This window comes from Myripristis murdjan, chromosome 15 (genome assembly GCF_902150065.1).
Source record: "Myripristis murdjan chromosome 15, fMyrMur1.1, whole genome shotgun sequence".
In the NCBI taxonomy this organism is placed as follows: domain Eukaryota; kingdom Metazoa; phylum Chordata; class Actinopteri; order Holocentriformes; family Holocentridae; genus Myripristis; species Myripristis murdjan.
This window is the reverse complement of record NC_043994.1, coordinates 17,511,718-17,526,747: the sequence shown is the minus strand read 5'-3', so window position 1 is coordinate 17,526,747 and position 15,030 is coordinate 17,511,718. Positions and strand designations below refer to the sequence as shown.

The 15,030-nt window shown below is 41.3% G+C and overlaps 1 protein-coding gene across 4 annotated transcripts in view; it reads left to right on the top strand.

The window, feature by feature from the left end:
• LOC115372333 (serine/threonine-protein kinase MARK1-like) overlaps positions 1–15,030 on the top strand; it is a 32,545-nt gene that overhangs the window by 6,631 nt on the left and 10,884 nt on the right. For 2 of the 4 annotated variants that reach the window (XM_030070138.1, XM_030070139.1), the window contains exons 3-4: positions 3,171–3,224; positions 14,392–14,440. In XM_030070138.1, coding sequence (XP_029925998.1) covers positions 3,171–3,224; positions 14,392–14,440 — 103 coding nt within the window. Of the gene's footprint in view, positions 1–3,170; positions 3,225–4,766; positions 5,003–14,391; positions 14,441–15,030 lie in introns of those variants that run through there. The other 2 variants (XM_030070140.1, XM_030070141.1) reach the window with 2 other exon arrangements.

Below are 15,030 nucleotides of genomic sequence, written 5' to 3'. Positions count from 1 at the left end.
TATGAAATATATGTTAACTTATGTGTAATTGCATGAATTACATACACCAATAGTGTTTCTCCGACTGGAACACATTTACGACCACTTCAGTGAGTGCTGGATTTAAATTAAACAATTATCCAGGGTGGGTGATTAAAACATAGCTAACATAGCTAACAAGCTAATGTGTCATCACGCATAATGGGCCGGCGGAGTCTGCAGAAACATGAAGCTGATCACAAACGGGAAGTGTGTTCGCAAGAGTTGGCAGTGTTAACTGACAGCTTCTGTTTGCATTGAGCTATTAGACAGTTAGACAGACAGAGGAGAATAAGAAGAACTGACTGGTTGATGCCAGACAATATGCGCTACAAAAACCATATAACAGTATAACTAAATGTAAGATATTTTATCAGGGGTTATAGTAAAACCTGGAATCGCTCCATGCCTGATTAAAAAAAAGGCTGTGGAGCACAAAGGGTGTGAGAGGGAGCGGCGGTCACCTCTGCACGACAGAATGTCCTCTATCTTGTGAGGAGGGTGGCTACAGTATCTGGGGTTTTGATTGCACACCCAAGACTCACACACACACACACACACACACACACATACACACACGCGCGCTTGTGCACGTTCATTGCCACTGCTGGAAACACTGGCAACCACAATATGCCCTTGTCTACTACCTACCTAACAGCAGTGCAACCTGTCTTTTCATTGTGTGGGATGACCTTGTCTTACACTCTGCCTGGATCGTTCCCTGTAGGGGGCTGAGATCATGACCCCATTATGTCGCGAAAAAAAAAAAAAAGAGGAGAGGAAACTGTAAAGCACCTCAGCACACAAGTGCAGTTATGACTCACTTTGCCCTCTGTGTTCTCCATGTGAATATTAACGTGTGTTTTATATATTTGTGTGGGTGTGTGTGTCCATGCGTACATCTGTAAGACACGCATACGATGAAGAGCATATGGCCCATGTGTTACAATTGTGTTGAATAATTAACAGTGATGCACGTTGCCCTTCTGTCACTGTGAAACTGAATTATTCACTCTCAAATTCATTAGTGAGGGAAGACACACTCAGCAATACACACACACTCTTGAAGGTGCAGCTGATCACCGAAGCGCTGCTGTAGATATCTACACATTCACGATTTGAGAGCAACAAAAGGAATGTTGGCACGGTGTAGCGTGGAGGAAATGAAACGTCCTTGCATATTTTTGACTCATGCAACGAGAATCAGTAAAAGCTGGAACAGCGGTGTGACATAGGAGGACAACTCACCAGGTCAGGCACCTTCAGGCACACACACACACACACACACACACACATACACACTCACACACACACACCCCTACCTCCCCCTGAGTGCTGTGCGTGACAGTAGGAGGCAGGGAGGAGGGGAGTGAGGTCTGTCTGTGCACCTGCCCACCTAAGACAGGCCGCAAATAGACACCACCTGCGTACTTTGTGCGTCTACACACCACGCAACATCATATTCTGCTCCCACTCGCTATTCCTCACTATTTCAGTCACTGGGTGGTTTTGCCTCCCCAGTTTTTGATTAAACGAACATCCCAGCAATGCCTGGCTGTTGTGTTGTGCTGCAGCGTCTTGGGGAAGCCCTGATTTAGATGAATAGCCGGCGTTACATCTACTGTGACTCAGCACTTTTTTCTTCTTGCTTTTCGTCTTCAACATGGTGATTTTGGATCAAAGCCAGAGTCTGCACCACTGAGGCGTGCTTATTAAGTCTGTTTAATAAGGGCCATAGTAATAGTAATGCTGTTATTATTATTCCCCATAGGGATATCCACTATATGCTCCCCCCACTACATGGGGAGCTCAGAGGTCAGGTTGAGGAAAAGTCCCCTTGGAGCTGTTGGATGTTCAGCATCTCTCTAACCACCGGGTCACCCTGCCATCGCAACCTTGTTATTATTCTCCCTAAAAGCCTTCATTCACTGACGCACTCTAGTTGCATGGACTCTTATTAAAGTTTAGCGTTGAGTCGGACTGATGATGAAAACCATGTGCATGCTGCTATCAAATTATGTGCTCATTCCTGTTTTTTTCTGTTTTTTTTTTTTTTTTGGTCGGCCTAAAGGCTCAAAATTCATGCGCTGAATAAAAAATTCCTCCTACAATTTTACCTGATCAGCATTTTGATACCCATAAGGGTCATACCTTATTTGCCCAGCACCTGAGTATCTACACTGGATGTGTGTGCTCTATCTCTTATGTTCCTCACTGAAACAAACCCTTATCAATTTTGATTATGCTGTAGCTTTAAGTCATTCATGACGTTCCGGTGTGGCCAATGTGACATCCATGTGGCCCATGTCGACTCAGCTACCTCGAGCCTATACAGAATGTAGTTTGTGTCGACTCAACCTTTTTGTGACCACCAGGAACAAATTACAGACTGGGGCTCTAAGTCTGTGTAATAAAGCTGCAAAATGTGATTTTTTTAGGCATTGATTTTTTTTTTTGCTTACACATTGTAACACAGCAACAAATTTCATCTTGTGCTACAACAAAAGCTAATCTGTATTAGTTCGGTATAATTCCAGTAAAATGTATAGTCAAAATAGCTTTGTTGGCGTAATGTCTGGGTTCATTGCACTTAAAGCAGGAAAATGGGAGTCTGCAGTTTGTCTTTTATGAAAGGTGCCAAGTTTTAAGTGAGAACCCAGTGGGAACAGGGGTCCAAGCTAACAGTAAATTACTAACCATGGGTCCTGTGAAATCACACTTACTAACTTTGGCCAGGCAGTCACAGAACAGCGTTTACCTAAACCTTTATCTGCATCTTCCTCTGTATACATTTGCATATATATGTGTCTGTGTATTTACAGGTGTCTGTATGTGCATATAATGCTGTTCTTGGTGTGTATTGTAGCCCTTATTTACACACTTCCTTATAACAAAAACAAGTTCTACTTTTTATTGCTGCCAGTGGAAGCTGTATTCAAGCATAAATGATCAACTTATAAATTCAACTGCTATGTATTTTGACATTGTCACTTTACAGAGGATAATAATGAGGACAGTGCATTTCAGTTCTGTGGCTTTCATTGTACAATCAAAGCCAAACCAATATAAAAAACTCAAATTTGTTTTGACATCTGTGTCATTTTTTCAACACTCTGCTCTCTCTTCTTTTCTTTCTCTCTCTCTGTCCCTAGGTGGCTGTGAAGATCATAGACAAAACTCAGCTGAATCCCACCAGTCTACAGAAGGTAAGTTGTATTCGACCTTAGCCACATGGCAACATTAACGGGTTAGTGACTGTGTTGCTGGCTTTTCCATGAGTCACTCCTGAGAGTCCCTGCTGCTCTGTCTCCTTACTCTTTGAACTCAGAACAGGCTGTTTTACATAATGTAATCAGATGTAGTCAGGAGAGACCACAAGGCTTGTTTAATCTCCAGCAGCTCCCCTCACTCTCTCTCTCTCCCTTGGTTTGTGGTTAGGAACAGCTAAAAATACCCCTAGCTGCCTGTTTGTCACTTACTCCTGTCTAGCAGTCATAACCAATTACAACACAGGGTTTGGGACTGTTTCCTGATTACTGAGTCCAAATCCAGCTCTCTCTGCTGATTAAACACACAAAGTCATACACACACATGGTCGATTTCACTTTGTAGAGAAGATGGAGATCTGTCAGCAGCAGCTATCATGAGTTTTAAAGCTAAAATAATATGATATAAAATGAGGTGTAACAATCCATTGATGAGCCAGTATAATCAATAATAAGTGAAAATATCAATCCATATAGACATCTTAGAGGTATGCTTTTGTTTTGAAATTTCCATAGCACATTGGTGTCACCATTTACACCCCTTCGTAAGTGTACAAATAGTGCGAGCACCAGGCAGGTATTGGTAGTCAATAAAAATACGATAAGGAGATATTATCTGTTCCCCTCTTGGGAATAAATCAGCAGTGTGGAAGTATTTTGGATTTCAGACAAAAGACGAGCTGACTGACAAATCACATGCCATATGCAAATGAGTTAAATGGGTATATGATATTGTCTCATATCGATGGAAGGCCCCTGAATAGAATCTAATCAAAATCGTGGCTGACTTTGGGATATTGGCAAATATTGTATCATGGTCCAAAGAATCAATACAACATCATATTCTAATGAAAATTGTGATATACTCCCCTAATGATATACATTCTGCTTGTTCCAAGTCAGATGTAGGTGTGCAAGTTTCAGTGAGACTTTCTGTGGCCCTCACACCACTGTACGACATTATCAAAGAATAACTCACCCTTGCTGCTCTTTTAACTGTAGTGGGGTTGTAAAGGATGCACACATTGCACCAACTGTAGTGTGTGATTTGTTATAATAATTGTAACCCCCACACCAACATAAATGGCAGCAGATACCTTGATGCTTCGCTTGACCTCCATTGCTGTATAACTGAATAGTGAGAGAGTATATTGCTGCTACAGGCTTCTTAATGACAAAATAATAACCAAAATGTCTGCCCTTTCAAAACGGGCTGAATGGAGATGAGAGGAGTGAGCTCAGTGGATGTTACCCAGCACATCGTGGTAAATGAAGGCTGGGGTAATCAAACAGGGCATAATTGTGGGGTTGATGTGAGAGCAAATGACAAATTTGATTCTTGGCTAAAATCCTGCTTTCACATCAGCAGAGTATTCCCGGCCAATTGGAGAGTCCTTTCGCACGGTTATGTGGCTTGGCCTTGTTCTTTAATTGACTTGGATATTAATGGAATCTAACTCTCTTTCTCCAGCCAATCAGTGGAGAGAGTTTTTGAGAATCCCCAGCTCTCAGTTAAATCTAATCTGAGCTAGATGAATGTCGTTCTGCCAGTTGCTTTGTTAAACGTCTTAATGTGCGGTTCCTAATCCGTTCACATAATGGAATAATGGACGTTTTAAGTCGTGTGTGGCGTTGCATATAAACTCAGTGCATATCTTCAGTGATTTTGGGGGACCGTCTTGTCCAGGTCATGAGTGGTTAAACTGCTGATGAGTCTGGTTGGTGATGAATGTGGCATAACAGACGTGTTGTGTGAGAGGGCAGGCAGACCGGGCCCGTCTGTTTAATTATTCATCTTTCCTTTCAGATGTCCGCCGCAGATAGAGCAGACCTGAGAGGGGTCAATATGTAGAGGTCTAATGGCTTTTTATTGCGGATGAGCTATAATTGGTGTAACTAGGTGTATGCACACATTTGTGTGTGCTTATGCGTGTCTTCTTGTTTACAAGTCTGTTTGTTTATATGGAGCATGTGCGTCCGTGTATGTGAATCTGAGTACGTGGGTCTGTGTTTGACTTAGCACATTTCATGTAGATGCCTGCGTGCTTGTGCTCATCCCTCTGTGTAATGTATAGTGTACGTGTCTGTGCATTTTAACGTCCTCGGCTCAGTGCTATAGGTTGCTGTAATGGTATACGGAAGCTCCATCTGCAATGCAGAAACTAGTCTTATAATGCAGCAGTCGTCTCCCGGACTAAATCGATTGTCTCATTGACTCAGAGTGTCCTACCCCTGTGAACCCTCCACTGTGGATGCATTGAAAGGAACATCTTAATACAGAATTCACATGTTACCCCTGTGATCTTGGACATCAATATGTGACAACATGAGCTAGAAAGAAGAGCATAAACTCTCTTACCTATGAAATCATCAAGAGACAGGTTCTGGATGGAGTTGCCTCAGTGACAGTAAAATAAAAGATGATAAAGCATGGGCAAAAATTTAATATGAATAATATTGAATTTTTGCCCTTGCCTTTATTATCTTTCAACAGAAGTTAGTGATTGTCACACACAATTCTGTATTCAGGATTAAAGATAAAATACTAATTAAGTGAGATGTGAAACAAGGTATGTATATGAAAACTACAGATTCATATTACCATACTGATCAATGTGATCAATATGAGTTTGATCAATTGGGATATTGATGATTTATTTTGTATGTGGTATCTGAGATTGTTAGATAGCAATACTGACATAATTCTTTATGCTTATTATGAAATTAAACAGGGGCAAATCGCCTGTCCCTAGATGAATAGAATGTGGGGGTCTATGGAATTATTATGGATGAGTATTAATAACGTAAAAAAAACAAAAGTCACTGGTCTTCGTTTTCATTTTCAGTGAAACAGCTCCAAAAACGGATACAACTTTTTGTTGCTAGCTTTTTTAGAGGCTTGCTCATGTTTGCAAATCCAGACTAAACTTCAAAAAGGTTCCCCAGCAGGAGATGGAATAAATAAGTTTGCCGTGTAAAAGGATGTCTGAGCTGCTCTGCTCCCATTGTGATCTTGAAATGGATGGATAGATTTCCTTAGGTGAAAGAAGTCATTCTCATACTCTGTTTTAGAATGGAATTCCCCCCCCCGTAAGGTTCAAGTGGTCGACCAGAGTGTAGTTTCACAACATAGAGGCTTGGCCAATAAACTGATGGCGCTACAGCGTCTGAGTACATGGTTAAAAAATGCCATGCTGCAAGTAGCTGTCGAGGCAATTTTCTAGAGGTGGCTATAGGTGACAGGAGGACATAATATTGATTCAGTGACTCAGGCCCTTTTTTAAATGGGTGAAGAGTAAAGGTACAGGGACTCTCTGGTGTGTCTCAAAATCTGGCGTGTGAGCTGACCTTGTCTCCTCCCCTCGGTCTGCTGTGATGCGAGTTGATTAAATGGAAGGGCATACAGGGTGAGCAGGGAAGAAACGCGCCATGGATTCACAGGGTTGTGTTAGTAGTACAGTTTTGTGTGGTGTTGTTCTTCTCTCTGTCGTCCTGGGAGCGTCCTGTTTGGCTCCCGGTGTGGGCGAGTGAGGTTGGAGAGGCCTGATCTGGCTGCATCAACTCCTCTACTCACAGATAATGGCAGCTCTTTCATGTTGTCCCGTCAAAATGCCACTGATCTGTCTTTTTATGGACTCAAAAGAGCCAGGCTGGTGGCCACACCATCTGGCACTGTACACATAGCCAAGGCTCATATAAGCACATGCATACACATATGTTCAGTCAGACACACTGAAATACACACATACATCCACATGTAGCATATAGTCTGCCAGTATGCTTCTCCTGCCAGGTGATGCTTTGCTTCATGAAGGGTCAAGCTGGCATATTCACACTCTGAACCTCAGCTCCACAGTTTTGGCAACATGTGTACGCTCACTAATGCACTCAAACATAGGCAGTGCACTCACAGACGCTCGCTCCCTTACTCACTTATCTCCCACTAAGACTTAAAGGAAGGTCTTCAAAAGCCCACAACGCTGCCGTCTCAAAAGAAGCGTGTAATGCTTGATGCTCCTTGATGCTTCAGCAGCTGCAAAAACAACCTCAAAAGTTGATACAGTATGACTCCACGATTGTTATGAGTAATATTTGGCTCTCAGTATTTCACAGCATCTAGCTCCTTTAAAGGATAGGTTTGGGTTTTTGAAGTCTGTTGCCTTTATTTCTGCCACCGGCAACATCGAGCAATGGAGGTTGCATTTTTGCCTTGATCCATCCAGCGTGCCGTACCGCAGGTGCAGCATGACTTCCATTACTACAGTTCAGTTTAAAGCTAGGGGGGCAACACTCATCAGGCATCATTCAGTGCAAAAAACCCCACTATTTTGTAGGCAAAAATAATATAGTCCTACAGAAGGTTCACTTTACAAAATTGAGATGTAGTTGTTAGTCACTGTAGCTAAATTTCCTCTCTGTTAGGACAGATGCCTCCAGGTAAACCTTTGTGAGGCTTGGTGACTTGCTGCTGCGGAAGTTACTGTATTGTCATATATCAACAGAACATAGAAGACAGAAGATAAATTGATAAGAAATCAAAGAAAATAGTTCATGTTTGTGCCTTTCCTGGATGTGAGAACAAAAATCGCTCAAGGTCACCATGGCTGTTCCACTGATTTCCTTTGAGAGAACAAAGAGGGAATTTAGCAACAGTGACTACAAACTACTGTTGGATTGTGTAAAGTGAACCCTCTGTAGCACCATATTATCTCTGCCTGCAAAGTTTAGTGTTTTTTTGCACTAAAGGCGATTGGTGAGTTTGGCCTTCCAGACTTAAATTGAGCTGTAGTTGTGGAGCTTGTGCTGCGCCTCTGGTATGGAGGACTGGTTGGATTAAGGTGAAAATGTAACCTTCAGTGACTGGCATAAAGGGAACAGACTTCAAAAACCTGAGCCTATCCTTTAAAGGTCTTGTGAAAAAATTCAGCAGTGCCAGGACAATAACAAGTAATACCTGGTCACAGGTGATCACATCCACTCAGGATCTTACCCAGAATCCCTTTTAACGTGATGAAATAATCATGACTCTGAAGCAGCTCTGAAGGCTGCATTTAGATGAATCTTTGGACTTTGATTTTTGCTCATACATTGTGGCCAGTAGGTAATGTAGACATGTGTTTGCATGCTTGTGCTCTTGCACATATTTTACTCTTTGATGGTTAAGCCTGCATGGTTTTCATTGTCAGACCGACTCTTTTCACTACATATTGTGTATATGTATGCAGTTATATGCATGTATATAGAGTACATGCTCTATAATTTGTATATATTGTGTATGTGTATGCATGTGTTTAGTAAGTATATGTTATATATACTATATATAGATGTACATACACGTGTGAATATATATGCATATATATGTATGTGTGTGTGTGTGTGTGTGTGTGTGTGTGTGTGTGTGTGTGTGTGTGTGTGTATACATACATACATATATACATACATACATACATATGTGTGTATATACATACACACATGTATGTATATAATATGTTTATATACATACACATACATACATACATACATACATACATACATACATACATACGTACATTTATTATCAGTATTTTTGCCATTTATCATTTCTGCACTCAATTAACTATTGTAAATATGCCTAAAAAAATTATAAAAGGAACAAGTACATGAGGTACTTCATAGAGGGTGTATGCTCGTCTGAAGTTGTATTGTGGATTACTGTTGGTAAGATTAAGATTTTCCTCATAGCCAGTGCTGATCTTTATCATTCTGGTGTTTTCCCTCCATTATGTCCATTTAAAAAGGTTAGACAAGACTAGAATTAGTCATAAGGTTAGCATGAAGCTGTGGTGGTCCAAAATCTGCTCCCTCATGGTCCACTGGCATTCTGTGCCCTGGTGTGACTTTGTGGTGGTTTCAGTGTAACAGGAAATGAGGTCAGCTGAGTTCCCAAAGCACCTCCTGAGAGCTGCCATAGGAAATGCATCACATGTCAACTGTGGTCAGAGATGCTGACGTTGTCATGGTTTTTAGGCATTTCGGCCCCTAAAATAGTCCCCTCTGTTAATCCCCTCTTTCACTGAGCAAACATTGCTCTGATCCCACCATCTCACTGCACTCTGGGTCTTTTCTCATTGTAAATAAGAGCCGTTTCTTTCCATTGCTTCAACACAATGAAGCAGGCAGTGACAGCAACACAAGGTTAAGGAATTGATTAACACATTAGCATCCTGCTAGTCCTGCTAATCTCTATCTTAAAATGTTATTTAGTCTCATATTCAACCTTGAAAATAATGCTTTTCTTCAAACAAGTAAAAAAAAAAACTGCCAGTGGGATGAGATAATCCCACTTGTTTCCAATGCTAATCAACTTGTTTCAGAGAAGATTCTTGATTCTAATGCTATGATTTGCCTTATTCTGCCTTATTTCAACATATTTATACTTATTCCCGGTGAAACTGCTCTACAAACAAATGAAATCTCATCCCACTGGCAGGTCTTTCCCTCTTGTTTTAAGAAAATAAAATGAGAAGGAAAAAAGGGGGAAAAAAATAAAACAATTTTTATGATGCATATGAGACTTAATGACTTATTAGGATGGTTTCAGTGTGTGCATGCTGTTATAGCTCATGCAGATTCAGACTGATGGTAATTTTTGAGGTGCAAAACTGAATGAAGTGAGTGTAAATGATGCAACAGAAACACTGGCAGCTCTTCCAGGAAGAATCCCATTTCTCAGCTTGAGTCGCAGTGTTAACCCTCAGACTGCCTCTGTTTCCTCTGAATGTGCTTCTACCTATTCCTTTTCAAAGCAGTCAGTGCACATTCAGAATAAATGCCCTCTGACCCTGTCTGTGTTTTTTCTGCCAATTGCAAAAGGCCTAACGCGAGGTCAAGCTCTTTTAATGGCTGTTGTTTATGTCTGTCTTGTGCCTGCCATTCTGCATTAGCCAATGAAATGCTGTCATGCCCCATGGGTGAGGGGAGCTTTGGTCTCTTTCAGCTGAGTGGAATGTGATTAGACAGACAGCACTGTTGTCTGAGGTGAATCATAAAATGAATCAAAATGTCTAGACCACGAAGATATGCGTGTGTATACTTGTGCATGAATACGTTTTCACTGCTCTCGCGGCTTTGAATGGCGCTTTTGTGCTTGGCGTTTGGCTAGCTGTGATGTCTGTCACCAAATTGCTTCTCGGTGTTGGTGCATAATGAAGAAGAGGGGTCATTCTTCCAGAAGCATGGAGAGACAGAGCGATATGCCTTTTCTTCATGTTGCAGTGTATCTGCAACGTGTATGTCAGTGATATTCAAGTGATCTTGCCCTGTGTATTTCTCTGATTTTTGCTGTCTTTCTCTGATAAACTGAAAGTAATAGTTTATTTATGGATAACATATTGATTTGAAGTACAGTATTGACATGTGAAAACACACACACACACAAATGCAAACACAAATGCACACTTATTAGGGGGATGAGGGCTTCCAGGCTACTCAGCCTATCAATAATCCCCATGTTGAATGAGCAGCTGTGCTGCTGTGACTGAAATAGTCCAGCCAGTTCCTGTGTGTTCCCAGTCTGACATCTACTGTTGTGCTCCTTCTGCATGGGGACACTGCTGTAATTAAGGCTAGTTTGGAAGTCTGGGTGCCTCTGGGTGCCTGGAAGTAGGTCACTGGCACAGACTACTGAGGTTCAGGCCCATTGGAGATTCTGCGTTCTCATGTGTGTGACACAGGGTATGTTTCTGTAGCTTTTCCATATGATCGTTGACTTTATTCAGTGATGCAGATTATCATCTGAATTGATCCCTTGACTGTGCTGAAAGAGGGTCACTTATATCTCATTGGAGGGTTAGTTCAAGTGTAGGATTCAGGACTGAGTAACAATTCTGTATTGAAACTGAAAATCATGATTCTGCCCTCAGGTCAGTGAACCGTACATGTGAGATGAACCATTTTTTGTATTTTTAACCACAGTTCATGCCTGTTGTGTGCTTTTTTGAGTGCATTGCAAAATTAAATTCAACACATTTGGTGTACAACATCCAGCTTTGCTTTTGATTAACAACAATGTTCATCCTAATATCTGACTTTGTAATGAGCCGCATGCAAAGGCTTTCTGTTGCTACACTGCACAGCCTTTACAGAACACTGAATAGGCAAAAGCCCTATTCAAGTTTTTTGTGGCGAATTGTTAGTTTATGTTTAAATGAAAATGTAACTGCTTTTATTTTGAGTCAGTACATTTTTTTCAAGCCAAACTGTGATACAAATAGAATGGCGGCCTATGAACGGAGCTACAAACCCAACCATGAAAGAGGCAAACGTTCAGTCTTTATCAGGACTTCATCCAGAACCGCACTCAAAACCGCTGACTCCTGTGTCACCTTTACGCTTGTTTTATGCTCTTATCAATATTGATACACACGATTGGCTCAAAGACTCCAAACTCATCCTCAGCCCTGTTAGCTTCCCTGACGGCTACATCTCTGTTGAACCTGCATTAGCATTAGCTGTCATCGTTTTTCACCGCCACTCAGATCTGCTCTAATTTCTGTTTCCAAGTGGCTGCATGCGTGCTTCCCATGTGAGGAGCTTTAGGGCAATGATGCAAGAGAAAGAGAGAGAGAACGACAGAGAAAGGAAGAGAGGGAGAGATAGAGTGATGAAAGAATGTCTGACTCTTCAGGCCCTCACTCATTCAGAATAATAATAAAAAAATAAATCACAGCCTTGGGCAGTCACATGTACACGCTCATGCGTAGATGGATGGAGGTTTGTGGCTGTGACTTATGTGTTTATTCATGTGTACCGCAGGACATCATCTGGTTATTGTGTCAGTGTGTTTCCATCTAATTGACTTTGTTACCACTGGGGAAGCTCTGAGGCCAATGTAGCGGCTGGTGAATATGGAGTAACTCACTAATCTGAACCGCTCAGGGATGGAAGATGTTTATGAAATATTTGCACTAAAAAATTGTCCCGGCTTATTCAGACTGTACACATATTCCTTTGAAATGGCTAATTTCAAAAAGAGAATTTGGAGTTAACGTGCTTTTAATTGTAGTTCTCCAGCAGTTTCACACAACTGATCTTAATATTTTTACATGGATCCAAATTTCTCTGCATTTGTACACACAGTGTTTTACTGTTGCCCTTGATCTAGTACACAGATCAGTTTACCTGCCCTTACAATGCACCCTTTTTTTAAGCACTTTGCAACAACTGTGCACGGGGACGGGTGGGTGTTGAATTTAATGTAATGGGAGGCGTCAGAAAAAAAAGAATCAGAGAAGCAGGCAAGCAAGTAGAGACAGAGATCAGGGGAATGTTGAAGAGAAAGAGAGAAAGAGATTTACAGTTAGAGAGAGAGAGAGAGGGAGAGAGAGAAAGAGAGAGAGAGAGAGAGAGAGAGAGAGAGAGAGAGAGAGAGAGAGAGAGAGAGAGAGAGAGAGAGAGAGTCGCTGCATGCTGTTGAACCAGACTGCAGCTGAGCTGGTCCCACAGAGTTGGGCCTGCTCACACTGGAATAATGGCTGCGTTTAATGACCTAGAAACATAGACTGCCCCAGCACTTATGTAAGACCTAAAAGGCCATTAGAAAAGCTGCACGTTGGCATACACACGCACACACACACATATACACACAGGAATACAAACCACGACAGTATTGACTCCCCTGTTCAGGTTCTACCTTGTTAGATAATGACATCTAGGAATCCATGTTCTCGTTTTAAAACAGAGCCCAGATGATGACAGCAGGAACCTCGTGTAAATCTAAATGGTCAGCAAGTGGCAAAATCGGTGCTCTGTCTCAGGTAGCGGTAAATTCTAAATCCCAGCTGAGTGAGTGCTGAAATTCGACACCTACCTCAGCTTTTGCACAACTTGGAAGCAGTAGTATGTAAATGATTAAACAGCACCTCTAAGTGGCTAGAGGAGCTCATCTGACATCAGCCGTCACAGACAGAGAGGAGACAAGACATTAACTTCAGCTTCACTGAATACTCTGACTCTGCAGGCAACTGTCATGAATATCTTTGCTCATAATACTGGAAAATGTAATGTTTGGCTCAATTATACCTTTAAAATAGGTCTGGTCTTTAATTTTTCTTGTATTTCACTAAACAAACTTAATAAAATATCAAAAACAAATGAAACTGTTAACAGCACTTGCAAGGATCTCATTATTGTGCATCATCAGCAGTATTATTATTATTATTATTATTATTATTTTAATCATCATTATTATTATTATTATTATTATTATTATTATTATTATACATAAAAATATATACATAAATAGATAATAGTATATTGTTTCATTGAGTTTATCTTTTGGTGAAATGATTTGAGTAAATTAAGTCTCTTCTAATTAGCTATCATGCAGTCGATATGGTCAGGGCTTTTATTGTGGAATGCTATTGATGTTGTTTGATGAGCTGCTGTAAATCCCCACGTTATAATGTTTCTCGTTAAAATCTCGATTTTACAATCGATTTATCACCCAGGCCTGCTGTAAAAGTTTGTCCTGAGTCTGGTTAGCAGTGAGAACTCCCAGTGCCTCTGTTTTGTCATGTTCATGTTTTTCTAACCTGTAGTGCCGGCTCGTGGGCACTGCATCGATATGCTGTTGTCAGTGTTAAGATGATTATGTTAGGCAGCAGATGCCTGTCTGTCTAGCTGTGCTGTGGGCCGGTGTGCCGCTGCAGTGCTCAGGCACCAGTGGCTGGCTGTGTCTGGTGAGCTGCTGACTGGCTGTTTGAACGGCTGATTGGCTGGACTGCAGTGTGGGGTTGTAGCTCTGCTCCTCTTATGTTCAGGGCCGGGGTTGCTGAGGGGCTGGTGCATCATTCACACTGCTCCACACAGTACGGGAGCCCCACGATCCCCTGGCCTTCTCATGTTCCTTTGGGATTGTAATCCAGTTTCAGATGAATACACACTTTGGCACTGACTTTATTGTGCTCATCTCCCTTAGCTCAGCTTCCTAATCAGTGCCTAATAGATTCTTGCATTACGTTTCCCAGCAGACACAGACATGACAGACTCGGGACACAAAGGATGGCTTGTAATGTGGTTTGACATGACATTTTTCGGTGCATTAACAGTTTACTCTCTATCTCAACAGCTCTTCAGGGAAGTCCGAATAATGAAGATATTAAATCATCCAAATATAGGTAAGTTCAAAACTGAAAATGCAACAGCATGATTATTATTATTATTATTATTATTTTTGAACAGAATCAGCTGATTCCTTAGTGACTGTTAGTCATGATAACAGCATTACAGTCACACTCCCCTTTCATACAGTCAAAATAAAAGTAATGCAAAGTCAAATTTAACCCTCATGTAAAAAGTGATAAAGTTATTGTGCATAGCCAGTTAAATTTCAGGCTGCATCAATCGAACAAATCGGAGGGGATGACACTAAAACATTAACTCTGAAGAAGCCCTTTCGCCTAAAATGTTTGTGTTTATTCCTTTTTGCTTCTCACCACAGAGCGAAATTGTCCCCAGCAGTATTTGGGGTTTGGCTTGTACTTTGGACAGTTTGACAGTAGTTTTATCCCCATGCCAAGGCTCTTTCAACAACCAGAATTTGTTTACAGAAGATTCAGGATTTTTATCTGTGATTCTGTTTTCCACTGCCTTCACAATGTTCTGAGGACTCAGATTTAGACACAGATTTAGACAGAATTATCACTGAAACTCATTATGTCAGTTAGACCCCAGCCATAGCAGGAAAAGCCTTATTCTCACTTGTCCA